At 35.3% G+C, this 27,327-nt stretch overlaps 2 protein-coding genes across 3 annotated transcripts; both read left to right on the top strand.

Moving 5' to 3' along the window:
- The first annotated feature begins 5 nt into the window (after positions 1 to 5).
- LOC112043546 (uncharacterized) lies at positions 6 to 27,327 on the top strand. Of its 2 annotated transcripts, XM_024079016.2 has the most exons (18): positions 6 to 121; positions 9,391 to 9,551; positions 10,830 to 10,961; positions 13,574 to 13,753; positions 14,257 to 14,634; positions 14,733 to 15,420; positions 15,669 to 15,796; positions 16,062 to 16,220; positions 16,298 to 16,476; positions 16,582 to 16,714; positions 16,796 to 16,910; positions 19,520 to 19,600; positions 19,677 to 19,804; positions 20,144 to 20,374; positions 21,526 to 21,730; positions 23,050 to 23,201; positions 25,750 to 25,959; positions 26,469 to 27,327. In XM_024079016.2, exons 1-18 carry the CDS (start codon positions 97 to 99, stop codon positions 26,646 to 26,648), a joined length of 3,465 nt encoding a protein of 1,154 aa, XP_023934784.2. In that variant the 5' UTR covers positions 6 to 96; the 3' UTR covers positions 26,649 to 27,327. The 2 variants fall into 2 exon arrangements, with proteins under 2 accessions (XP_023934784.2, XP_023934785.2); XM_024079017.2 differs by lacking the exon at positions 16,062 to 16,220.
- Positions 16,916 to 19,058, top strand: LOC112043527 (arginine kinase Lit v 2.0101; the record flags this gene model as incomplete). Its single annotated transcript, XM_024078988.2, has 1 exon — positions 16,916 to 19,058. A coding segment is annotated over one exon (1,431 nt), but the record flags the coding sequence as incomplete, so codon positions are not given.

Genomic DNA, 27,327 nt, shown 5'->3' with positions numbered 1-27,327 from the left:
GCGGGCGCGGCGCGGGGCGCGCGGGACGCGGCCGGCCGCTCGCTGGCCCACTACCGCGCCGAGCGCACTCTGCTCGCGCTGCCCGCTCCGGCCGACATGCCCGCCCGACCCAACCCGCCCGGTGAGTGCACACCTTTACACATATCTGGGCACCGTTAATGAAATAGTTAACTTCGTTAATCGTTAATCCGCTACAAAAAAAGTTAGCTTCGTTAAACGTTAAAGCGTTACATTCCGGAAGAATTAACGCAAGTTTACGTTAATCGTTAATCCGTTAATATGACATTTTTATATCATTGTGTGAGATCACCATTGGAAAAATAAGGATGAGCACTGGGGAAAAGTGCCATAATTTATTTTTTGTTGATTTTATCTATATTTAACATAAATGTAGTAATTTGTTGATTGATGAAAAAAATCATTCATCATTTCTTACTTGTCTGAACCTGTTTTTCGCGTCGCGCGGTAAATAGTAGGCATTGAATTAACGATTAACGGACTTCTGCATATTAACGGAAGTTAACGTGTCCGTTAACATTTTTAAAAGTTAACTTAAAGGTTAATCAAAATGTTAACTTCCTTAATTAACGATTAACGGATTAACGAGTTAATGCCTTGCTATGCCTTTACATTACAGTTCGTGTTTATTCTTTCGGTGTAATAAAAAAAAATCAAAGTTCAAGAGAATTTCTGAAACTATTATTTGAAATATATCTTGATTTTTACCGCCCGGTGAGCGCACAGCTTTACATTACAGTTCGTGATTTTTCTTTCTATGTAATTAAAAAAAATCAAAGCTCAAGAGAATTTCTGAAACTATTATTTGAAATATATCTTGATTTTTACCACCTGGTGAGTGCACAGCTTTACATTACAGTTCGTGATTTTTCTTTCGATGTAATTAAAGAAAATTCAAAGCTCAAGAGAATTTCTGAAACTATTATTTGAAATATAACTTGATTTTTACTACCTGGTTAGTGCACAGCTTTACATTACAGTTCGTAATTTTTCTTTCGATGTAATTAAAGAAAATTCAAAGCTCAAGAGAATTTCTGAAACTATTATTTGAAATATAACTTGATTTTTACCACCTGGTTAGTGCACAGCTTTACATTACAGTTCGTGATTTTTCTTTCGATGTAATTAAAAAAAATTCAAAGCTCAAGAGAATTTCTGAAACTATTATTTGAAATATATCTTGAATTTTACCACCTGGTGAGTGCACAGCTTTACATTACATTAACACATTTTTCTTATATAAATTTATAAAAAAATAACGATATTAAGAAAATTTCTAATTTGAGATTTTTCTTAATTAAATACCCGCCCGGTGAGTGCACAGCTTAACATTACATTTTATATCTATTACTTACAAATGATTTTTTTATATATTATTTAAAAATAACCAAATTCATAGTTTATTTTTATAATTGTGTTTTTTTTCATAAATTAATAAATGAACATTAGCAAATAAAACATTTTCAATTTAAGTTAACCACTCATTGTAGTTCTTCTGAATCGCTGAAAAAAACAATGATAGTTTGTAACTAAACTATTTCGTGTGTATGTATTTAATACTGTCTAATTTTCGAAAATATGTATTTACATACAGTCGTACAACTCCTACAGACCTACAGTCTGTAAGTTTCTCATACGTGAATGTTTTCGTCGTGAAATAATAAATGTTTTTTTAAAAACCTAAAAACAATATCAAAAGGATTAAATTTAGAGAACTTCATAAATTATTGTTTGAGTGATTTCTTAATTAAATACCCGCCCGGTGCATCCATAACTTAACATTACATTTAGTATTTTGTATGTGTTTGTTTTTTGAAATTATTTATACCTATTTAAAAAAAGATAATAAACATTATTATAAAATTTTTTTTTGCTCTGCTTTCTCCATTGGAATCCTACATTTTCCTTGATGAACATAGGCTTCATTTTGTATCCTTGTTCCCACGGGAACGGGAACTACGCGAGTGAACCGCGGTGTGGCTGCTAGTATAAAATAAATAAAAATATATTAGACACAGTTGAAGTTCACAGACCTTCATGTTATTTATATTTCTTACATAAGTATTTTGTTTTATAAACACTCTTCTAATATATTAGCTCTTAGCTAATCGAGAAGGAAACAATCCTGACTACTAAACCTTTATGTATATTGTCACCAGAATCAAACAACCGGTATAGAATAGGTTATAGTGCCGCTATGCATGCAAAGTTTCAAAGTCTCAAGTTTAGGCAAGTGGTTCTAATTTTGCTTCTAAGACCCCTTATATTATAACTTGCCCTATTAAGTATAATAGAGCTAGTTATAAATAAAAAGTTTGTTATATAATTATGACAAAGTTAGGTATTTGGTTTCTTAATGAAAATTGTATCTAAATTCTAAATTAATATCTAATATTTTTTTTTACTAAAATCGTTTTATCATTATTTTAGGCAATACTAGGATACTTTAACTTTTTTTTTAAATCGTGTTTTAATTGTTTTATGCAATAATTTAAGGTTATCCTTACTATTCTTTACTCTACTTTAAAATAAATACCATAAAAATAGTTACATAATATTTTTTTTAAAAGTAGGTAATTCTCACAAAATTGTATTTATGTACCTACTGGAAATAAAAGACATTTTTATTTTTGTATTATTATTTTATATCGGTATTCGATAAATTGACGCTAAAATAACATCGCTAACTTAAATAAAATTTTAGTTAAATTTTTTATTTGCAAAGATGCTGTTGGTTTAAAAATATGAATGTATTCACTATTCATCATACTTATTGCCCGGTTTTACACTAAATTAGATAATAATATGTTAGACCTTCGGTCTCGGTCACAGTGTCAAACCCTGTGCCTACAAACCCGCATTTGAGCAGTGTGGTTGATCTTAACCTTAAATATGTTCTATATATATCCATAGGAGATAGGCCAATAATGGTAATCTTCCACTGATCCGCATCGTACGTATCAGTCGCATTGCATCAAATGGATTTTTAATTTTACGGTAGATAAAATCCGTTTGATGCGATGCGGATCAGCGGACACCCTTGGATGACTTTTTATACAAAGGATACTAATGGTCTAAGATCCGGCATTAGAAATATATATTCTTATCTGTTATTTATTTGTGCTAAGAAATAAATGATTAATAATATTTACATTATAATAATAATAATAATAAAAGCCTTTATTCGCTGACCTTTTACATTTTGACTTATAATTAATACAATTTTTTAAATTCAACTAAAAATAAAATAAAATATAATTTTAGCAACCACTTTGTAGGTCAGGTTGTCCTGCGACATAGGCCTCGAATATTTACATTGATACATTGCAAACAGGTTGCCTGGTTAAATTGCGACCAAACACATTTTTCATACCAAATCTAGGAAAGTATGAACTAAATCAAAGGCATACTAATACAGTTAAATTAAGCATAAAATAAGCTTTCTTTTGACATATTAGATGATTAAATAACTGATATGGGTATTTGTATAACATTAATTAACTGTTTATATCTGGCAACCCCCACAGTGTACGATTTTTATTAATTATGCATAGACGGAAATAGATTAAATAAATTTAATTAAAAAATAATCATTTAATACTCACCGAGCGCAATTTTACTAGGCAACTATTTGCAATGTATTGATGTGAACATTTTCTATCATTTATTTCTTATCCCAAATAATAGATGAGGGTATATTTTCCTTATGCCGGATCTCGTACTACAAAATCTGTTTGATGCAATGCGTCCGATGCGTACGATGGAGATCTGTGGGCGCCTGCCTTTATGGGATATTATAAATGGGCCGATAATGATAAATTCGTCAGAATATATATATCGACATCATAACTTAGCCGATTATAAATAATCTGTAGTGTGATGTAAAGGCTTGGCTTTCAAAGGCTTGGCCGAATGTTGCGTGGTCATGAATATTACTTTACCGCCGTTTCACGGAACTGATGCCACGCCCGTTATCATGTCATATTATCTGGGTTTACTTTTCGGACACAGATCTATTTTATTATTAGAGGAAGCCCGCGATATCCAAGTGAAAATCGATGAAAATTTCATTCGTATGTGACCACTGTTTCTGAATATAAATGGGCTATGATAAGAAATCCTTAAAATTATATATATGCCATCGCAGACTTCTATGTAATTCTTTATAGATTTACACATTTATAGATTTATACAGAAGAATATTCTAAAAGGCATGTTTTTGTTATATCTCTAAGGGCAGCGTTTTTGATGGAATTATTCCGACACGTTCAACAAACAGTTATATATATATTTTTTTAGAAATGTATACAAAGTCTTGACAAATTACATACCTTTCTCATAAACCACTTTTCGCACAGCGAAAACTGCATGAAAATCTGCTGAGTAATAATAGTTTGAGTGTATTGCAAACAGACACACAGACAGATGCGGTAGAGGACTTCGTTTTATAATATATATAGATATGTACTTAACACCAAAATAACAGCTTTGTTGAGTTTTTAGAGAATCAAGAAAATTCTCTGGTATGCAGGTTTCCTCACGATGTTTTCCTTTCACCGTTCGAGACACGTGATATTTAATTTCTTAAAATCCACATAACTGAAAAGTAGGAGGTGCATGCCGCAGACTGGATTCGAACCTACGCCCTTTGAATCGAAGGCAGAGGTTCCACTGGGCTTTCATAGCTCATATTGTAGGTTTATACTCGTACTAGCGTTGAATCACCTCACGCACCTTTTGTCAGTCTAGCGTTACATAAAATAAATATTTTTTTGTAATAAATATAAAAAAAACGTTTTACCTAGAACGTGTTGCCATTATTAAAAAGGTAGGCATAATTACTTGATTACAAAACCTAGGCAGGGTTACGCAACGCGTTTTTTGAAAAGGCGATAAAATAGAAGTTAATTTTCGATCAAATAGCATTTGATTTGATCACATCTTGATTGATAGCGCAGTTTCGATTGTTTTGGGTGTTTTAGAAAACCGCTATTATGCTAATCGCAGCAATAACCCCGACCGAAGAACACGCAAACTTGTTGCTCCATTCAACGATGCTTTTGAAGTCTATAAAATATGTAGTCTAATTTAAAACAATTAGCAGAACCTCATATAACATATAGCCTATTCGACTCGCTGATTAGCTTTTTTAAAAACGGACTGATAGTCTCGGAACTTATTCGTAACAAACAAATGATTAAACCTTACCTCTTTATAATAAGTATATCAGTTGAGATAATCGCATAGTCTAGGTGTTAAGCAATTTGAAATTAAAAAAATAGTCTTGTGAAACAGGGGCGGATCATTATAGCAAATCTAAAAAATAATTTAAGTTTTCTAAAGCTAGGTGACATTATTTCTAAATTTGAAAGTACTTTCTTTCTTTTCACGTTTGTGTCTAGCATCCACCTCATTAATTGAGGGCTTACAGAGTCTATTATCCTAAAAGTTCGGAGAATACGGGGGTAGTATTCGCCGAACTAGTAAAAGGTTGTATTATTTATCTAAAAAACGTATATATGTTACATAACTACATATTTGAAAAACAAATTAAATTGTAATTATCAAACTTGAGTTATTTAAATATTTGCACTATTGGTTTGGGAACGCCCTCCATTTTGTTTTAAATTTGCCGGTCGATTTTAGTCTCTACTTTCCAAACTCTACAATTGTTACTTTTGATGACTGGATCAGAATGTTGGGCGGTAAAAGGCACGGATAGTAGAAGAGTGCATGTGAACGAAATGCGTATGTTGAGATGGAAGTGTGGTGTGACAAGGATGGATAAAATAAGGAATAAGTATAAGAGGAAGTCTGAAGTGGCACCAAAAATTGAGGAGTAAAAGGTTAGCTTGGTGGTTAACATACATACATAACATATATTACGGAGTGATGAAATTCATATTACCAAAAGGGTGTTGAATTTGCAAGTGGAACAAGAGGAGAGGAAGGTCAAAGAAGAGATGGTTGGAATGCGTTCACATATGTATAAAGGGAGTTAATGATGAGTTGACGATTAATAGAGACGAATGGAGAAGATTGACATATTTTGCCGACCACAAAAGAGGATTAAAGGAAAGGAGATGATGAAAACTTCTACATAGACCGTGATTAGAAGCTACATACGTATCATTTCAGTCTAGCAAATGAAGGCCACATGCCCTGTAAAGTTTCATAAATTAATAGTCAATACACAGCCAATAAAGTGTATCGTGTCGCTCTGATAGTAGATACGTGCGATCGATCGGTGGCGTGTCATTAAAAATTAACAACGTGTCTGTCTGAGCCTGAGTTAGCCTGAATGTTGTGGCCTTGTCTCGCTGCTATTACATAACAAATTTCTATCCTTATTTATTATGTACCATTTATACGGAACTTCTCATTGATACCTTATATCTACAGACTGGTAAGATGTTCATATTATTTATACTTGACTTACACATTCGCCGTTTTAATATTTGTCGAACTGAACAACGAACCAAGCCAAGAATAGAGCCAAATTGCTACGAACATCTTGAGAACTCTAGAGAACGCTCTATTCGACTCTCGTCAAAGATATTCTTCATGAAGATGTCAGATTTGATGTTCAGGTTCCAAGCAAATCTGCTCGCTAGAATGCTCGATAGAATGCTCGCTAAAATGTTCTCGTATTTATTCTGTATTCGTCTTTTCGCACGAATGCTCATTACAAGTGAATGCTAAAGTCTATCAGCACCATTAGATACCGTCCAAACCCCACGGTTTCACCTGCAACTTTCTAAATATACTGACAATGTAACTTCTTTCTTCTGAATATCGAATTTTGAATCTCTTCTTAAGAAATAACCACGGTTAAAAACTCGCGGTGGACTAAAATCTGAAAGTTCAAACTCTTGTCATAACCACTCACAAAAACAAGCTTAGTTGTGAAGAAATATTTATTGTCAGGCTAAGTGTGTATTTCAAACTTAAGTTAACGTTGCTACTTCAATGTGGATTTTAAGAATGGAGATTTGTTACTCTGAAGATCATCATTATCAACTTTTAAGGATTTATGACTTTCACTCCTGATCCCAAAGCCTTCCATATGATGATCCCCGAAAATGTTACTTTACTACAATCCGGACGACTAAATAACCACAAGCAACACTATGTTGGTAATACAATCAAACTTAATCAGAAGGCTTCGGTAGCGAAGATGAGGTTCCCGATTTCTTAAGTCTGGTCATTAGTAGATACTTAATTTCCAACCACGATCATAAGGGCGTTAGAAACGTTCTTACTTTGTCCGAAAACCCTATCTCAACTTTCAGGTCCCATCATCCCTCTGAGCCGAGATTTGTTTCACATGAGACGGCCATTGCTCCATAATTTCCCAGTGTAGGTCTAAAAACTCTACAAGAGTAGACTCTTGCAGAGTTTCTTCACTCGCAAAAATACCATGAAAGTCTGCTGCAGTCCCATTAAGAAGCAATGACACAATAAAAAATAGTGTATAACGTACTCTACACGAGGTTGTGAATATTATAAACTGAGAATTTAATTAGGTATAGACTAGCTTTACCTTACCTTATCAGCCGATGGACGTCCACTGCTGGACATAGGCCTCTTGCATGGACTTCCAAAAACAACGGTCTCGAGCCGCCAGCATTCAACGGGTCGCGACTTGCTGAGCAATGTCAGTGATTTTGGTTCGTCTGCGGATCTCCTCATTTCTGATTCATTCATTATTTGATTATAGAGTGGGTTTTAAACAAACGGCTACCCTTCGAAGAATAGAGACAATTGATTGAATATAAACGTAAAAAGTAATATAATTTTTCTGTTAACATTTCTTCAAGCCTTACGCGATTACTGCGAAGCCAATCGGATTATTCAGTATTAAAGGTCGTCTACTTCCAGTTACTTTACAAGCTCACACAATGGAATTGTTTTATTTGTATGAGCAATAAATAAAAAAATTCTAACTTAAATAGCCCGTATAAATAGATGTTACTCAACTCAACTCAAGATCAGGCACCCAAGTACCGATATGCGTGTACAAGACTCACATAATTTTTAGGAGGATTATAACAATGATAATTTTATACTATAGATAGGTTACGTCCCTACAAAATCGCCGCAAAAAGTGATCCGAACAAAAGGCTACAAAACTGAGCGCACACATGCACAAATTTGTCTGTATACCCATTGAGATTGAATGAGGACAAAACCTCATTGAGAGTCTTAAATCTCTCCTAAGAAAGTCAAATTTTGTTTAACGTAGCGCCTGAGCGCAATGGTGAATCGGCCCATCAAACTATGTCAAATTAGGCAACGCAAAATTCACACCTAATTATGAGAAAGAGGGAGAGAATAATAACTTAATCTATATCGGTTAAAAAGCAGGTATGTACAATGTACATATCTGCAGTCTAATTCACTAACTTTGACGAATGTTAATATACCTAAACGTTCTTGTAACAAATTCTATGTAATAAATGTTATCTATATATCCGGTTCCTACTGGTGGATATTGTAGGTAGATGACATTTCTCAATGATGTTTATTTTGATCCTATACTACTAATACTCAGAATACAGAAAAACACTAATATTATAAACGCGAAGTTTATATAAAAGTTTGTTTATATGTTTGTTACTCTTTAGCGCCGCAACTATTTAACCGATTTGGCTAAACTTTAAGACGAAGCTAGATAATACCTTGAATTAACACATAGGCTACTTTTCATCCCGGATAAATCCTTGGTTCCCACGGGAACCACGGGAAGGTTGATAATAATGACCAAAATAGTGAATAGGCCAGCTGGATTGTCGATTAATCAATACAGTGTAGTGTTTGCTATATTTATCGTCTGTTTCCACTATTGAGGGGCAATTTACCTTGAACTTTTTAATCGATTGACAATATCTAGAAAACGCACTCGTACCGACTGAATGATTGGAATTTCTCGTATCTCAATTTTTTATCTCCCCTTTTTACCACCACCATTATCAACCCATTTAAACATATTTTAAGCTCTTCTTAGAGAGCGCAGTTAGAACTCTCCTAGCTTTGAAATTTTATTTAACAACATCTCCAATATATAAAATTCTCATGTTGTGTCTCTTGTGTTAACAATCTCCTCCGAAACGGCTGGACCGATTTTTACAGAATTTTGTGTGCAGGTCTGAGAATCGGCTAACTTTTAGTTTTCATACCCCTAAGTCTTGGTCCAACCAAAATTATTTTTTCATTAAATATGCAAAATAACGTGGTTTCCTAGTAGTAAAAGAATATTTCCCCTATAACACCACAAACTTTACTTACCTTTCTATAATTTTAATACAGATTGTGTTTGTTCTTCAATTTTTACTTCAAAAGTAATTGACTCATTGATTCTAATTTGTGCAGGGTTGGTAATAAAGCGGCACAACATTCGGATATGGTGCCACGAGTGTGACATGGGGCGCCTGCAGCGCGTGGTGTGGGAGGGCCAGGGCTCCCGGCTGCTCAGCGAGGTGTCCAGCCAGCCGGTCGTCAAGCGCTTCCTGGAGGCAGTGCCTTACATCATGGTAAACATTATTTATTAACATCTGAAGAATCCCAGAGGAGATATGATCGTGAAAAGTGTTAGCTTTAGCTTTTTCTGTTCTGTGATCGTTGTATGGTTTTGAATTATGAATTAAAGGAATTGTACCTCAACTGCCCCCCGGCGTCGTGTTATCCGGCTTCGCTCGTTTCCAATCTGGATGCAGCGGACATCCACGTCGTGCAAAACACCGGGATGATTGTTTTAACTAGTTTCGCGAAAGTCAATTTATATTCCACCAGTAATCACTTAAATATTTTGATTTTCTTAATGCGCGGCGCGGCTATTTTTGCGTGTGGCGGCCATCTTCTCTTTTCTTGCGACATTAGCGCCACGGTCGCCTTTTGGCGGCGGCGGTTTACGCGGGAGGTTTCAAATATCCGACAATCGTGATAGCCCAGTGTACTTGTGCTCAGATAGTCCACTGACCTCTGACTTCGATTCGGAGGGCGAAGGTTCGAATCTGATACGAAACATGCACCTCCAACTTTTCTGTTATGTTTTTTTTATTTTTTACAAGTTAGCCCTTGACTACAATCTCACTTGATGGTAAGTGATAATGCAATCTAAGACGGAATCGGGCTAACTTGTTAGGAGGAGGAAGAAAATCCACACCCCTTTCAGTTTCTACACGACATCGCACCGGAACGCTAAATTCCTTGGCGGTACGTCACGTCTTTGCCGGTAGGACACTGCTACTAACTAGCCACGGCCGAAGCCTCCTACCAGACAATTTTGCATTTTAAGAAAATAAATAACGCGTGTCTCAAACAGTAAAGGAAAAACATCGTGAGATAACTTGCATACCTGTGTGCGCGGTGGATTTACATGACGGAGCTCCTGGGTTCGATCCCCGGCTGGACCGATTAAGGTTTTCTTAATTGGTCTAGGTCTGGCTGGTGGGAGGCTTTGGCCTTGGCTAGTTACCACCCTACCGACAAAGGCATACCGCCAAGCGATTTGGCGTTCCAGTACGATGTCGTGTAGAAACCGAAAGGAGTGTGGATTTTCATCCTCCTCCTAACAAGTTAGCCCGCTTCCATCTTAGACTGCATTCTCACTTACCATCAGGTGAGATTGTAGTCAAGGGTTAACTTGTGAAGAATAAAAAAAAAACCTGAGAATTTTCTCGATTCTGTACGTGTGTGAAGTATGGCAATCCGCATTGGGCCAGCGTGGTGGACTATTAGCCTTTGTTTTATAATTTTTGTTAGTTTTACTTGTTTGTGAATACAGTTTTGAATTGTCCTCGTTTTTACAGAATACGATCCGCGACATCCACAGTGCTGTAATACAGAACGACTTGGAGGGGATCATGAGGCTGACGAGCGACCCCATACCACCGCAGGCGCTGTCCAGCAGGGATGCTAACAACATGACCGCTATGCACAAAGTAAAGTGCTCGCCACGGATCTTTGTGTTCGTGAAGTTAGCAACAAATGATTGCGCAATGAATCAATAACGGTACAAACGGCGCGGGCGAGGAGTGTACGCGTCTGTACGAATGCGCATACTCATTCCGCAGCTAACTTCACAATAATAAAGATCCATGGCTAGCACTGTATGTCCGAGTTTACTTTTAAACTCGCGGACGCCCACGAATTCGTACGCGTAAGATTTTGTTTTACAGAAATCCCGCGAGGATCACGTATTTTTTCGGGATGAAAAGTAGCATATAAGCTCCATAGCCTATATTTTTATCATTGCTCCATCTGCTAGTGAAAGTCCCATTAAAATCGGTTCAGCCGTTCCTACTGTAAACAATTTTTTAAATTTTGGATACAAGTCCATAGGTAATTGGTCTGTGCATCCTTCCGGCTCCACCATCAGACTAGCTTCATGATATTACTTCAATATTACTGATGATTATTAGTATCAAGATTCTAACCAGTAGAGTACCTATACCATGTCCAGATTTAATTGCGCTATTTGGTAAATAAACAAACCCTTTTGTCGATGCCAAACTTTCATAACAGTTTTCAGAACCATCAAACTATTAAAACACGCACAAACACTTTGTTCTTTACAATCCACCTATGGAGAATCATACAAACGTAACATTTTTTTAATTTACACAGGGTTTAATCAAAATTTTTAGAAATAAACGAAATTAAACACGAAATTATGCACACAGATTACATTTAAATGTTAATTTGACGTTTCGTCTCTCTAAGGTTGTGCCAAGTAAAATTGTCACCACAGATTAAAAATGAACGATTTACCGATTGTACATATCGAATGTATTCCGTTCAGTATCGATATCGTAATTGAGTAATTTGAATAAAGTATTTTTTTCATAGCGCTGTTTAGTTAGTTACGTACTTATATGTTAAAAAAAGATAATGCGTTAATAAGTACTGCCTAAATTTTTTTATACTTTTTTAATTTATAACAAACAGATACAAGTGAAAAAAATGTTATTTGATAGGTATTAATTAATATGCAACAGAAAGAGGTAGATAGTTAATATCGCGCGTATTTTGACTGTGTGATTAGTGTTGCCAACTTAGAAGTGAGTTTTTAAGTAAAGTGATTTTTTTACAATTGATATAAAATTCGATTAGTAGTAGTTAATTCTCGATATAGTTCATCAACGGCCCATCCCTAGGATGACGTCACAACTAATGTCAGTGATGAATACGGCCATATTTGTTTACAAAATTTTGCAATTCTAAACAAACGAAGTTTAGAGCTATTCTGTACCGACGTTTTTATAACTTGAAAGTGAGAGTTTCGCATTCGTCTCTATATTTATTTATTCAAACCTTTCTCTAGTACATTGATTAGAAAGAGAGAGAAAAAGAGATTGAGACCAATTCTAAACTCACAGTATCGAGTTGTAGAATCTTAGTTAACCCTGATATTTGAAATGGTATACCTGCCCTAATTCTGTGGGTATTAAAAGCCAACAATACCTCATGACATTGAATATTCGTTGCAATACAATAACTAAAAGTGTTGAATCAATTCATCATGTTTTTATCATTTTTCATGTTGCTACTTTTCCTAATGTAGTTTATTTTCATTCTCATTTCCGGTATAAGTACTCGTAGATAGATAGGTAGATATATAAAAAGTGTGCTTTCTGTTAATCCTAATCGTGTTTTAGGAATCTTCGATAGGGAACTGCGCGTTTTAATTCTCAGTCCTAATAGGAATTTGCTCATGAGTAGGTAGGTACCTATACATGAAGCCCTCGAAAAATACAAGTTACAAGTATCTTGCCATATGTATACAGGTCTACAGATATCCGAACATCAACGGATTTTTTTTTTTATATTAAAAAAAAATATTGTAATATTTATTATAATATAAATAACAACTTGTTTATCTGTTATTATTATTTAAAAAAACGCACGTTATACAACATCAGATTATGTTCGACTACTTTCGAACCCAAACTGTTTGGCTTGCGCCGAGTTGCAAGAACCAGCTCATGACTAAGAGCACCGTATGGGTTCGAAACTAGTCGGGCATACTCCGACGGTATATCACGTGAGGTTTAGGCCGTGTTTTATATTAAATTAAATATGAATAACACTTATAGTTTGAATTCTAAAATTATTAAAAATTCTAGAATGAAATTCTGTAGCTATTAAATATATTAATTTCAATTGGATTTTAAGTGCAATACGAACACGAGTATACCTACCTTGAGCATGTTGAGAAAATGACAGTACAGCTATGTTTTTTGGCCTCAGACTAATTACATAGGACCTAGCATCGCACCCAAATTCACGAAAAAAATAGTCTGTCATTTTATGAGGAAAACGACCTTAGTTGTTGACCGTTTTTTACACCAATCAACTACACAAAAATACAATAAAACATCGATTCTATAGAGACTGTTTTTATAATTGCATTAAATCGTTGATCATGTACTTTGATAGAAAAGTAACGTCTAGCGAGGCAGGTCCTTGTGCAATTAGTCTGGGTTTTTAACGTGCAATAGACAAGTTGATGACTTGTCTTCCCAAGATATACTCACTTTGAATATTTCCTTAGGCTGCCGGCCTAGGTCACAATGGTATCTTGAAGTATATAATAGAGAGGTACCCCCAAGGAATCAACGACGTAGACAACGAGGGCCGCACGCCTCTACATTACGCTGCGGTCGTGAAAGACGATCAGCACACTTATAATACTCTTACAAGCGCCGGAGCAGATGAAAGTGCTGTGGATAACGTAAGTATTATACAACAACAAGATATTTTTAGGTTATTTGTTCTCTCATATTTCCTTATTAAAATATAGCCTATGCTGCTCATATAAAACAGGCTTAATATTGGTAAAAGAATTTTCAAAATCGGTTCTATAGAGAACCGACTTTTAAGAGATTATCCCCTACTACCTCACAAACTACTACTATTAGTATTGATTAAAATAATCACTTAGCGTATTAAAAAATATGTCAAACTTACCATTATCTTCTCCATTAGCATACTCTCTCATTCAGTTTACTAAACTCTCTTAACCTGCTCCGCAAAATATAATTTTGGATTCCCATAATCCCAAGAATGCATAAAGTTATCTAATATAATCCAATGTTTAGTAAATAATGCCACATAATATTTACCCCGTTATAAAAACATTTACGAATAAGCTTTCTTTCCCATCAGATGATTTAATAGAATCTAATAAAAGTAAGAAGTGAACCGAAAAGATGACAAATTATTTTTATTTTATAGAAAAATAGAACACCAGCTTATTATATCAATAGGACACAAGATATTGATAAGAACCTGTTTAAAATATTACCTGAAGCACCTAGAACGCCCTCTAGCACATATCCAGCTTCTTGGGATTGGAAAATATTAGATACTGAATTCGTCGGAGAAGTAAGCACTAAAAAAACTAAAAAAAAAAATTTAAAGGCTTCAAACGAAAACATTTCATCAAAAAATAATACAAGTACAATAACAGATAGCACTGAAGCTAATAACATTGCATCCTTGAAAAATAGTAGCACGCATGAATTAATTAGTGATTTACCAGATTTAAACGATAGTGAAAAACCAATAGCAAATAGTAACAATCCGATCGAAGATCACACACAAGACATTAAGGTGAGCCCCGCATGTCACATAATTATGAATATCGTTTTAATTAATTTGCATTGCTTTTATGCAAAATACATTTGCATGAATCATATTTTTATTTGTAGGTTACAACTGAAATCGAAAATCCTTTAGAAGAAAACGATGAAGAAGAGGAAACTAGTACTTCAAAAGATAAAAAAACAGTTGAAGAAATTGAAAATGTGTCTGGTGATAATAATGAAATAGAAAATGTTTCAGAAATTATTAATGAAACTGAAAATGAAAAGGAAAATGAAGAGAAAAATGAAAAGGAAAATGAAAGTAATGCTTATTTACGAGAACATGAAAACAACAATGACAATGATCAGGAAGAATCAATTGAAAACAATACCAAAATTGATTCAAATGAAAATGTTGAAGAAACTGCACAAGATCAGGATATAAGTAAAGGAGAAATTGTAGATGACAAAAATGAAGACGTAGAACTTCCAGCCGAATTGAACAATGAAAAGGTAAAACCTAACGAAACAATAAACAATTTACACAATGAAAACATTGATCATAAAGAAAACCATAATGGAAGTGCTCATAATAGTCCACAAAAAATGACAGAAGAAAATAAATCAATAGAGGATGATTCAAATGAACACACTATAGAAAGTAATTACAATAATCACGATGACAATATTACCAAAAAAGTAAATGGTCATGAAGATAAACAGGATCATACTAATTTAAACGACCGTGACAATATTTCAAATACAGATGAAACTGTTGAAAATCCAAAGCAAGAAGGGGAAGATGTATGTGAAGGTAATTCTATTCATGATAACACTGAGGACGATGACGATGTACAAGTCCAAGGAATTAATCACCCTGAACATAATGACATTCACACTAAAAGCGCTACACTAGAACAAAATAACGGCAGTGCCAAAAGAGGTAGCCATAGCGCCTCTTCTGGTTCTACACATGAAATATAAATTACATTTTAACTATTATAATTCAGTGTATGAGGGTCCCTAACGAGTTCAATATATTTGGTTGTTTTGCTAATTAAGGAACCTTCAACGGCCGAAATAATCAAGAAAATCTTATAGAAGGTATTATCAGAATTGATGCTGAACAAGAAACTCAAGACGCTAGTATAACTCAAAGAGACAACTCAGTTCACAGCAACAATGTTGTAGTAAGTACTCAAAAGTATGTTTTAAAACAAAACTCGAAATGAACTTAAAGGTAATAAGCCAGTTCAATAATAAGATACTTGTGGTGTTTATTAGAGTAGAAATAATTGAGCACCTCAAATACCTCACATACACCTCAACACTAAAACTCTTAGATTGATTTGCTAGCTTCTTAGAATATTTGTTGAAATAGTCCGCGAATGCCTAAGTAAATTCTATACTTTAAAAATAGATTGATGAAACAGTAATATCAATTTATCTATACAGGATAATGAAATCGATCCAGAAGTTACTGACTTAATAAATACAGGAAATATGGAAATGTTAGCTACTTTAGTATTAAATGGAGAAGGATCTAGATTGATCGGCAGGCGGTCTGGAAATGTGGAGTTACAAGCTTTTTTAGATAATGTACCAAATTACATGGTAATTTTCAATCAGATTTTATGTCTTTCTAAGAATAAAAATCAATAAAATTAAGCATAATTAAATTTTATTTTTAGGAAAAAATAAATAGAGTTCACATAGCAGCAAGAGATGGTAACATTAGAGATTTGCAAGCAGCCTTAGACCGTAGAAAATTTGCGATTGCTCGAGATCCTATTTCAGCTAATGGCGCTACTCCTTTACATGTAGCCACAATTCATGGAAAAACGAATATTATTAAATATTTAGGAGGAAGGTAGAGACAATAATTCAAAATATTTGAAACAACATTTCACAGTAAATATTATCTCTAACAAACAGTATTCAAATAATTAATTAAATGATTACGAATGACTTTTAGATTTCCTGAAACTTTGTCTGCTGTAGACTTTGAAGGACGAACAGCTTTACATTATGCCGCAGTGTTACCAGACAACGGTCACTATTACAACATACTGCAGCAATTGGGTGCTAATTCTAAAGATTTAGATGATGTAAGATTGAATAGAGGTCTTATTTACAATAAATTCAATAAATGAAATATTATAGTAAATTTAAACAATATTAATTTTAAGATTGGTCGTTCTGCTGAAGATTATTATCGAAATCCAACTCTATTACCGTTTAGACTATTGTCATCAGATTTCGGGATTAGTGAAGAAAAATCTCAGACCATGTTTTCTGATCAAGGTAAGTCACAATACATTTTAAATCTAATAAAGAATATTTATTTTTCTTATTATAATGTGCTATGTACAGTACCAGATGACAGAGTATCCTCCCGGCGCAACTTGGACATACCAGAGGCATTGGATACCTTGGAACGTTGCTACAGACTCCTTGCATCAGCTAGACCGATACGAACACCACTATCTGCATCGTCTAACAAATCTACACCACCCCATGTTTTAGGAAGATTCCTCAAACGTCAAGTATTCGATTTAATCAAATATAGAATAACTAAACTTGATCATAACCTTTTTGATGTCATATGGCCTGCTGTTAAAAAGTTACCAGACAATAGAAATGTTGTACAGATCGTAGAAGAAGATTTTCCTGGTGGAGTAACAGCTCCTGATTACTACGTATATGAAGTTTTTACAGAATTTATGACTCCACTCATCAAAGATCTTCACAACATAAATATTAACTCTGACTTTCCACAGCATCCTATTTCTGATTTCAAAAAAAACTCGCTACTTTCAGAATCATCACAGCCATTAGTCGAGATAAATATAGATTCTGGCGATGATTTTGTACTCACAGGTACAATGGAGTGCTCGAGGAATTTAAGTGGATTTGAATTGCCATTGAATCTTAAGATTGGTAAATTAGAATTCGTCGAAAGAATAATAACAACAGTTTTAATGCGAGACGATTTTGCAAGAATCATAGAACAATTAAGTCCTGAATCGGACCAGAAAGGTGGTTCATATTATACGCTGAATGAAATATTAGAGAAACCTTCTGAAATATGTGCAGCATTAGCTGCAACTGGTGTATTAATTTCACTTTGCGAAAGGGAAGAAATTGATGATTGCAATCGTCTTCATGGCAAACAATGGCCATACGGCCGTGGAGTATTTGTGAGTGACGACAAAACTGTAGCAGTTTGGATTAATGTTCACGACCATTTACGTGTAGTAACGTCAACGCCCGCAGATGCTCCAGGAGAAATTGGACTCACCTTTAGCAAATTGTCTTGTATTATGACGTATTTACATGAAAAGCTTGATTTTGTATTTGACGAGAAGCTTGGTCATTTGTCGAGTCGGCCAACTTTTCTTGGGGCCGGTATACGTTTTAGTCTCATTGTAAACTTTCCGGGGCTCTCTAAAGATATAGATAATATAAAGCACTTGTGCGCAGTTAGGGGTCTGCAATACAGAGAAACTTTAAGTCCTGATATAGCTAGAATAAGCAATTATCAGTGTCTAAGCATAACTGAATCGAATTGTTTCAACGACTTCGTTACAGCCACTTCAAATCTTTTACATCTAGAGAAAGATGTATCAATGCAAAATTCTGCCCACATTACGACCATGCTGAGTAATATATTCCGTAGAAAAAGAAGCAGTTTAGCTGATATTCACGACATAGAAAAATTCCAAGCTAAAACTAATTGATAGATCTTATATATTTTTTTTTTGTTTCGTATAGATTAATAGAGTAATATTTTGTAGCGCTTAAATATATTTAAATTCGTTTTCTTATACGTGAAAATTAACTAGACAAAGGTGCACTGTGGAATATGCTGCCAAAGGATATTTTTTATTCATTTAATAAAAAAAGAGTCGACAAAACTTTAGGTCAGTATCTATTAATGTTACGTGTTCGTAGAAAGCTAGCGTTCGTGTGAACATTTCTATTGAGTGACGTGTTTACTAAGCAATCGCTTTATCACCGTCAATTTTAAAACAGCCAACGCTTTTGTATACTAAAGCACTATGCTGCACAAGGCACCTTTGTCTTTCAATGTATGTAGCTGTTATACGTATAACTTTTGTTTATTTTTAAGTGATGTCCCAAAAAGTGAACTTCCTGTAAGATATATTTTATAATGCGAGTAATTATTAATGTGACCTAAAACTACGATAAACTGTTATAATGTACCTATGTTTAGTTTAGCTTTCATAACTTACGCTCCTACCATAAGTGAGTATAGTAGCCAACCATGGAGTTGGGACTGTGGTGGCTTTGGGAGGTAGCAGGTTTTAAGGATCCTTCGAAAAACACCAATTAGTTTGAAACTTCAAGGGTCTCTAAGCCAACGGTTGCCATGAAGCCTGTCTGGCGAATGGGGCTATCATTTCTCATATTATGCTGATAAAAATGAAAAAAAATATTGGTACTTATTTATAAATTATACTTAGGCGGTTGAGGGTCTGGATCCTGCTATCTCCCAAAACCACCGCAGTCCTAAATCCATGGTAGGCTACTGTACTTATCTAGTATTCCATATCTTATTAGTAGGAGCATGAGCTATATATAGCTATAAAAAAGCAAAAGCTATAAAATAACGTAAATAGTTCTGGCTATTTCACAAAAAATACAACACAATGAATGTATTTCCTTTTTATGAAATAATTAATCGAAACACATCACATACTTATATAAAAAGAACCTACTACTTACCTATTACATGAAAAGAATAACAAAGTACGTAATTAAGAAGGGTCTTTTTAAATCCACCTCCACAGAGCCCTTCAGGTGGCTACTAACCCACGTGCAAACACGAATTTTCTTTTTAACGTTCGGTGTTATTATATCGAAGGCCAACTTAGTGAATTATTAAACAGTTTCAGGTATAAACCACGTCACTAACGGCCATATGGACATTCCCATCTTTCACACCGAAGAAGGCAGATACCTCGCTAAGTGTAAGCTATTTTTTACTGTGTAAAATGGAAAAAATATTTTCAAATGAGATCGATGAATCGGACTCTGTTTTTACAGCACTCGGCGATCCTTTGATCAAAGGTCTGACCGAAGTGGCTAACGTCAAACCAAAGGATCCGGTTGCTTTTCTCGCGACGTTTCTTCACAATTTTCCCGATCAGGAAAAGCCTCGATTGGGAACACAGGTGATTGTAAATTTCAAATATTTAATGGCACATAGTTAGAAACAAAATCAACTACCTTCATTATATGGTATACAATAGTTTTTATATTTATAATTTTATCTGAAACATCAGCAGGCTAATTAACTATCTTTTATGTATTAGTTTACATATACGAAATTGAGATTATAACAAATGTCATCCGGTGCCTATTGACAACCCTTCGTGGATATCATGCAGTATGATAAATGACATTTCTCAGTTGATTTGATGTTTATTTTAATACGTTATTAATAAAGGCCAAATAAGTGAATAGGCCAGCAGGAGGATAGAATTTAAATTTTTAATAATCAACTTAAACAGGAAACAAATATAATAGTGACAAAGGGGACACCTGAAGTGGAAAATGATCAACTACCCTTAGATCTTCAAAATGACGAAGATATACCAATGGAAGATACGATAGAACATAGAGCTCGGACAGCCGCGCGTACAGCTACACGGCAACATCGACCAATTGAAGTAATTGCAGTGGAACCGAATGGAGATACCAGCCCAGATGCACCGGAATTGGCTACTAGTAGCGCTAATAGGGTAAGATTATTAAAAAAAACTGGACAAGTGCGAATCGGACTCGCCCACGAGAACGCAGGATTATTATAAATAGTTCAGGAATAGATTGTATAGTTTTGCCAAGTTTTTTCCGAATTTCATATCTGCCTGATTAAGATTTATTTACAAATGTACAGTTTGAGATTTTTTCTTATTTTTGTGGTCTATAATGATGTTACTTGCTATGTATCGTAATCTATCGTAAAATTAAAAATCCATTTCATGCATCCGATACGATGTAAATCTGTGGACGCCATCTTTAGATGAGGTGGTGACAAACGTTTGCCAAGTGTGTTGACTGTTGGTGTGTAAGACTGTCTGTGTCCACATGCAGAGTTAACTTCCTTTTTAAACACCGACACAAACGCACAGCTGATCATTTCGTTAACACACTCAACGCGCTTGGTCGGTCTGTTTACCAATCGGACTATTCTAATCCAATCAGACTTTCCGGAACAGATTGAATAGGTACAGTGGCGTAGCGTGCTTTGAAGGGGCCCTGTATCAAAGTTAGTTGTGAGCAAAAGAAACCAACCTTTTAACCTATGTAGGATATTTTTTGGGTGCTCGCTTAACACGGGAAAAAAAGAGATTGTTTTTTTTCTTTTGTCATTTCTGAAATTCCAAAGGCAGTTTTTTATTCCCCGAAAAGCACCAGATTCAGTGTGATTCTAGATTAAATTTTACTAGAGATGGGCCGAGCACTCTGTTGATACTCGGTACTCGGCGTACTCGGATTTTTAGATACTAGTAGGTACTCGGCCGAATAACTCGGTCGGTGAATGCCGAGTATACCTTGTTTAAGAAAAGCATTATTTAGGTACATATAATTAAAACAACATTGTTAATCAAAAAGTATTCATTAGTATTCAAAGGAAATCTTTGAAAATCTCAATTAAATTTCAATAAAAATAAACGCGCGCGAAATGGGAATTTGATTGTAACGAGTTACTCGGCCGAATACAAAAAAAATTAACCGAGTAAAACTCGGCGCATCTATAAATTTTACTAATTATTGCTTTCACATGTAAGGGGCCTCCTGCTGTCTGGGGGCCCCGTATCATTGATACGATTGATACGGTGGTAGCTACGCCCCTGGGTAGGTATGACCTTCGTTAATCATTTGTGTGCAGGACGAACACGGACAGTCCATGCTACACTTCGCAGCAGCAAGAACACACACGAACAATGCATTGTTCCAACTGTTACAAGAGTCGGACGTGAGCCTCGGGTACAGAGACGAGCTGTACCGCACTGCTCGTGATGTCTCCATACAAGCCAATGTTCTGGAAAATACAACTGAAATTGACCGATGGGTTTTGCATCTAGCTGCTAGAGGTATAACAAATAAGTAGATATTAACATATATCGCACTAGCAGTTTCTCTTGGTATCTTTTATTTACTATATTACTAAAAAAAGCCTCAATAGCTCAACGGTAAGAGCGGTTGGACTCATCATCGAGAGGTGGTGGTTCGATCCCCGCCCCGTTGGTCTATTGTCATACCCACTCCTTGCACAGTCTTTCCTGACTAGTTGGAGGGGAATGGGAATATTGGTCATATTATAAAATATGGCAAATATTCTTTAAAAAAAAAAAACTCAAAACATGAACGATTTATATTGAAAAAAACTTTATCCCACTTTAACCAAACACACACAGTACAAACATTATTCGAGCCAGCCCCTGTAGCAAAGTGGCACGACTATTCTCTTTCTACAATCGCTAACGCTTCGAAAACTAGAAAAATGTATGGAATGACAGATCTTGATCACGTGACCTGACCATTCCCATACATTTTTCTGTCGAATTAATCCGCACAAACTGTTTCGGGGGGAATATTGAAAAATCTTGAATGCCATTATTTTTGGTATTTTTCTGGCAGTAGACATACCAATTTTTACGAATGTAACTTGAAAAATTAAGGACTTTTCATATAAACTTTCAACCGCCGTTTCACCCCCTTTAGATGTAATTTTCGCGACAAAAAGTGTTCTATAAGCTTTTTCGTATTTTGGTAATCGTGACAAATTCATTTAGATTCATTTAAGCAGTAGTTTTAGCGTGATGCCCGGTCAACAAAAATACGGAGAGACAGACAGATAGACATAAAAAATGTATATTTTTGGCTTCAGTATCGATTGTCTGCCATTGATCGAATGCCCTTCAACAAAAATGTCTTCAATGTATAAAATTGGACCTGTTACAGTTTTATAATAGGTTAATACTTATACTTATACTAATAGGTTAATACTTATACTTATACTAATAGGTTAATACTTATACTTATACTAATAGGTTAATACTTATACTTATACTAATAGGTTAATACTTATACTTATATATAAATAGACAAACTGTTAAACTGCTTACGTCACGAAATTAGCATCGTTAAATTGCCCAACAATTCTTAACATTTTTAGCTAGAATCTATACTAATATTATAAAGCTGAAGAGTTTGTTTGTTTGTTTGATTGAACGCGCTAATCTCAGGAACTACTGCTCCGATTTGAAAAATTCTTTCAGTGTTAGATAGCCCATTTATCGAGGAAGGCTTTAGGCTATATATTATCCCCGTATTCCTAAGGGAACGGGAACCACGCGAGTGAAAGCGCGCGGCGTCAGATAGTTTAGGTTATAAAATTACTTTGTTGCAGGGAAAACTGATAAGGTAATGGAATTGCTACTTCAAGGATATGATCATATTCTGGATATAGTAGACGAAGAAGGCCTCCCGATATCTGAAGTGGTGTCAAAACGCGGCGACCACGAGATGAACAACTTACTCGCTTCAATACCGTCATTTGAGGTAAGTAATTAAAATTGTTAACAAAACACTAAGGTTTTAACGGCATCCGTGGCGCAGTGGTATGCGCGGTGGACTTACAAGGCGGGGGTCCTGGGTTTGATCCCCGGCTGGGCAGATTGAGATTTTCTTAATTTGTCCAGGTCTGGCTGGTGGGAGGCTTCGGCCGTGGCTAGTTACCACTCTACCGGCAAAGACGTACCGTCAAGCGATTTAGCGTTCCGGTACGATGCCGTGTAGAAACCGAAAGGGGTGTGAATTTTCATCCTCCTCCTAACAAGTTAGCTCGCTTCCATCTTAGACTGCATCATCACTTACCGTCAGGTGAGATTGTAGTCAAGGGCTAACTTGTAAAGAATAAAAAAAAGGTCGTCGCACACAGACCACACGCGATAGCCACAAACGCCGCCACAAGAAGCAAGAAGGGGCCACAAAAGTAGCTGATGCGCGTGACAGCCACTTAAATTAATAGGATTTTAATATTCGTTTGATGCTATGTTTCCGATACGTGCGATGCTTTGAACGCCTACCATTTTAGATTCGATAGAAACAATTTAATTATAATAATGAAGACATTATCTGATGAACTTTAATATGGAAGATTTGTTTTTATTAATACCTAAACTTTAAATCTTAATCTATACTAATATTATAAAGAGGTAAAGTTTGTAAGTTTGTAAGTTTGTCACATTTTTTAAATGGGGTAATCTTCGGAACTACTGGTCCGATTTCAAAAATTCTTTCACCAGTAGAATGCTACATTATCGGGGAGTGCTATAGGCTATATTTTATATTGGTATCATATATATTAGCCGAGTTATCACAGTTTTTGTCATACAGGTCGGACTAAAAACCTTTTGAAACAGACTTATTCGCATGCGCTGCCTTAACCATTGTGTAAAATTGAAATTAATGTATGGAGACTTTATATATAATATTCTTTAAAAGTTCTACAAAAAAGTCCGCGACGCCATATATCTATCTTCTATATATGAGCAGATATAGTACCTTTTGTGTTTTAAAAATTATTAATTTTATATACTTAGGTTTACGTCATTATTTATACAACTAAACTTTAATCCTTATTAAAATAAATTATTTAATAATCACAAGGATAATATGGAGATAAGATTTGCCCTTTACAGTATGTTAATTACTTAAATAGTTTCGGAGATAATACAAAATTTCTAAAAGACGCAGAAATTCCGCTATATGACGCCCGGCGCTTTCATTTACGTAGTTCCCGTTCCCGTGTGAATATGGGGATCAAACATAGCCTATGACACTCGCAAATAACGTAGCTTTCTATTGGTAAAACAATTTTCCAAATCGGTCCAGTAGATCCAGAGATTACCTCCTACAACCACACGAACTTTACCTCTTTATATTATTAGTATAGAAGTCTCTATTTCTCTTGGTCATACCACCACTCTCGAAGGACTGGACCGATTTTGCTAAAGGTAGGAGTAAGATAGAGAAATTACAGGGTAGGGTAGGGTACGGGTAGGGAAGCGTAGGGGTAGTGTAGTAGGGGTAGGGTAGGTTTAGGGCCGGGTTTAGGGTATTGGTAGGGTAGGGGTAGAGGTAGGGTAGTGGTAGGGTAGAGGTACGGGTAGGATAGGGAAGTGATAGGGTAGGGGTAGGATAGGCGTGAGATAGGGGTACGGGTGGGATAGGGGTAGGAAAGGGATAGGGTACGGGGAGGGTAGGGGTTGGATGGGGGTAGGGGTGGAAGGGGGGTAGGGTGTAGGTAAGGTAGGGGTAGGGTAGGGGTAGGCTTGGGGTAGGGTTGGGGGTAGGGGTAGGGTAGAGTAGGGTAGGGGTAGGGTAGATGTAGGGGTTGGGTAGGGTTAGGTTGGGGTAGTGGTAGGGTAGGGTAGGGGTAGTAGTAAAGTTGACATCAAAATTTACGCGGACGAAGTCGCGGGCGTCCGCTAGTATATAATATTATGAACGCGAAAGTTTGTATGTATGATTGGATGTTTGTTACTCTTTAACGCCGCTACTACAGAAGCGATTTAGCTGAAATTCGGAAAGGAAATAGATTTTACTCTGGATTGACACATAGGCTTTTACTTTTTATTCCGAAAAAATTCCATGGTTTCCCGAGATTTGCGAAAACTGATGATTTTGATGATATGAATGTTACTCTTTCACGCCTCGACTACTGAACCGAATTAGCTGAAATTTGGTATTAAGATATATTGTAGCCTGGATTAACACAGGCTACTTTTATCTCGGAAAAATCCATGGTTCCCGAGGGATTTGTGAAAAACTAAATTCCATGCAGACGAAGTCGCGAGCGTCCGCTAGTAGTTCAATACAATATCGATAAAATTGTAGCAAAATATAATATGTACTTATGTAATATTATATGTATAAATTTGATTATTATATGTTTAAACTTGTAACTGATTTCTAGATGAGCGGTATAAGATGAATTTCTTTGATACCTTATATTTTAGAAACAAAAAATTATTTATGTAGCTTTCTAATAATTTACTAGGTTCAATTAAAAAAAAAATTTAAACATTTAATTTTAATTTAAAAGGAGTCAAGGGAGACCCTGCACGGTGCAATCCGGAGAGGGGACTTACTCGTTGTGCAGGAAATGATCAAAGCTGAGGGTGGACGTACACTTGCCAGAGCACAGAACACCTTTGGCAGAAATTCCCTCCACATCGCAGTACTGGCCCAACACGAGGAAATCGTTGCTTACTTGTCTGAAAACTGCCCTGACCTACTGCGACTCGGGGATAATGTAAGTACTACTATCTATCTACCTAGTAATACCAATGAAAAATTAAAGTAGGAACATCTTTAGAGCTGAGTTTTTGCAAAACCCTTGGGATGGAGAAAGAATAATAAAATTATGTTCCTAATAATGGCACCAATGTTAATCTAACAATAAAACAAAAGACGAAATGAAAAAAAGCTTAAATGATGATTAGACATTACAATTACAAACTAAACATTTGGATAAACTTCTTTTACGTTTTGTTTTTTTATTCCTTCATCATCACTAACAGTCGATTGACGTACACAGCTGCAAACAAGCAAAGAGGCCAATGTCCAGCAGTGGACGTTCATATGGATGTTTCTCTGAAAAAACGGTCTAGAGCCACCAGCATCCAGCATCCTTTAAACGTCTTGAAAAAAAAAACATTTTTATAAAAAATCTGGAAGATTAATTTATGTCATAAGAGGTTTTGAGTTTAACCTTACAAAGTAAGCTTTGCGAGAAAACTTAACTTCATATTATACTTATAGCTGGAACGAACTCCGCTGCATTACGCGATGGGCGTCAACAAAATGGAAACCTTAAGTCACTTGCTGATCCAAGCAGGTGCCAAGCGAGTGCTTAAAGACCTCAAAGGCCGTCAACCATCATACTATTTCATGAATAAATCCGATATACTGCGTCTCAAGGAAGAAGAGGAAGCTTATTAGTGAATGTTGTAATGTAAATATTTCGCACAGGCCACGTAAAATTAGTTTTATACTTAAGTACGATCTGAGAAGTAGATACTTTAGAAGATAACAAAATATGTGACAATGTCTCTTGCTTAGTTCAGCCATTTCATTTGACGAAGTTTGAAAGTAATGAATGACATTATTCTGTACACTTTAGAATGAACGCACACCAAAAGTCGCGTAAGTTTTAGTCACCCAGTGCAAAAAAGAAATATAAACGATCTAGAACTTCAGCGCAGTTTAAAAAAAATCCTATATTAGGTACAAGTTACAGAATGTGCAGAAGAAAACTGTTCCTCACATCTAAGCGAGGTTTGAGAATAGGTAACTACTAGTGACAATAGAAACTTAATGAATTTTCTTACCAACAATTTATTGTAAAATATGTTAAAATTATTACGTTAAATATAGTTCAGATTAGATATAGCAAATCTCAAGTCTGCATAAAAGTATTTTATATAGTAAAAATACATGAATAAATTAAAAAAGTTTAGACCCAAATAATTGAGTCTGTACCTTGTAGTTGTTTGTGTCACTTTAGTTTAGCTTTAGTCGCGGAAACTTGGTGTAAATTGATAATGTACTTTTAGGGACCCTCAAAGTACACGGATATTTTATCTCTAGCATGTTTTAAAATAAAACTATAAAAATATTT

The sequence above is a fragment of the Bicyclus anynana genome, chromosome 14, assembly GCF_947172395.1.
Source record: "Bicyclus anynana chromosome 14, ilBicAnyn1.1, whole genome shotgun sequence".
Classification (NCBI taxonomy): domain Eukaryota; kingdom Metazoa; phylum Arthropoda; class Insecta; order Lepidoptera; family Nymphalidae; genus Bicyclus; species Bicyclus anynana.
Note: the sequence above shows the minus strand (reverse complement) of the source record. Positions and strands in the feature narration are given on the sequence as shown.

What these genes read in the sequence shown, in the direction of transcription:
- LOC112043546 (XM_024079016.2), top strand. Translation starts at nt 97, where the DNA reads ATGCCCGCCCGACCCAACCCGCCCG. An exon ending in ACATGACCGCTATGCACAAA is followed by an intron (nt 10,962 to 13,573) that starts GTAAAGTGCTCG and finishes ATATTTCCTTAG; the next exon opens with GCTGCCGGCCTAGGTCACAA. An exon ending in ATTCTAAAGATTTAGATGAT is followed by an intron (nt 16,715 to 16,795) that starts GTAAGATTGAAT and finishes ATTAATTTTAAG; the next exon opens with ATTGGTCGTTCTGCTGAAGA.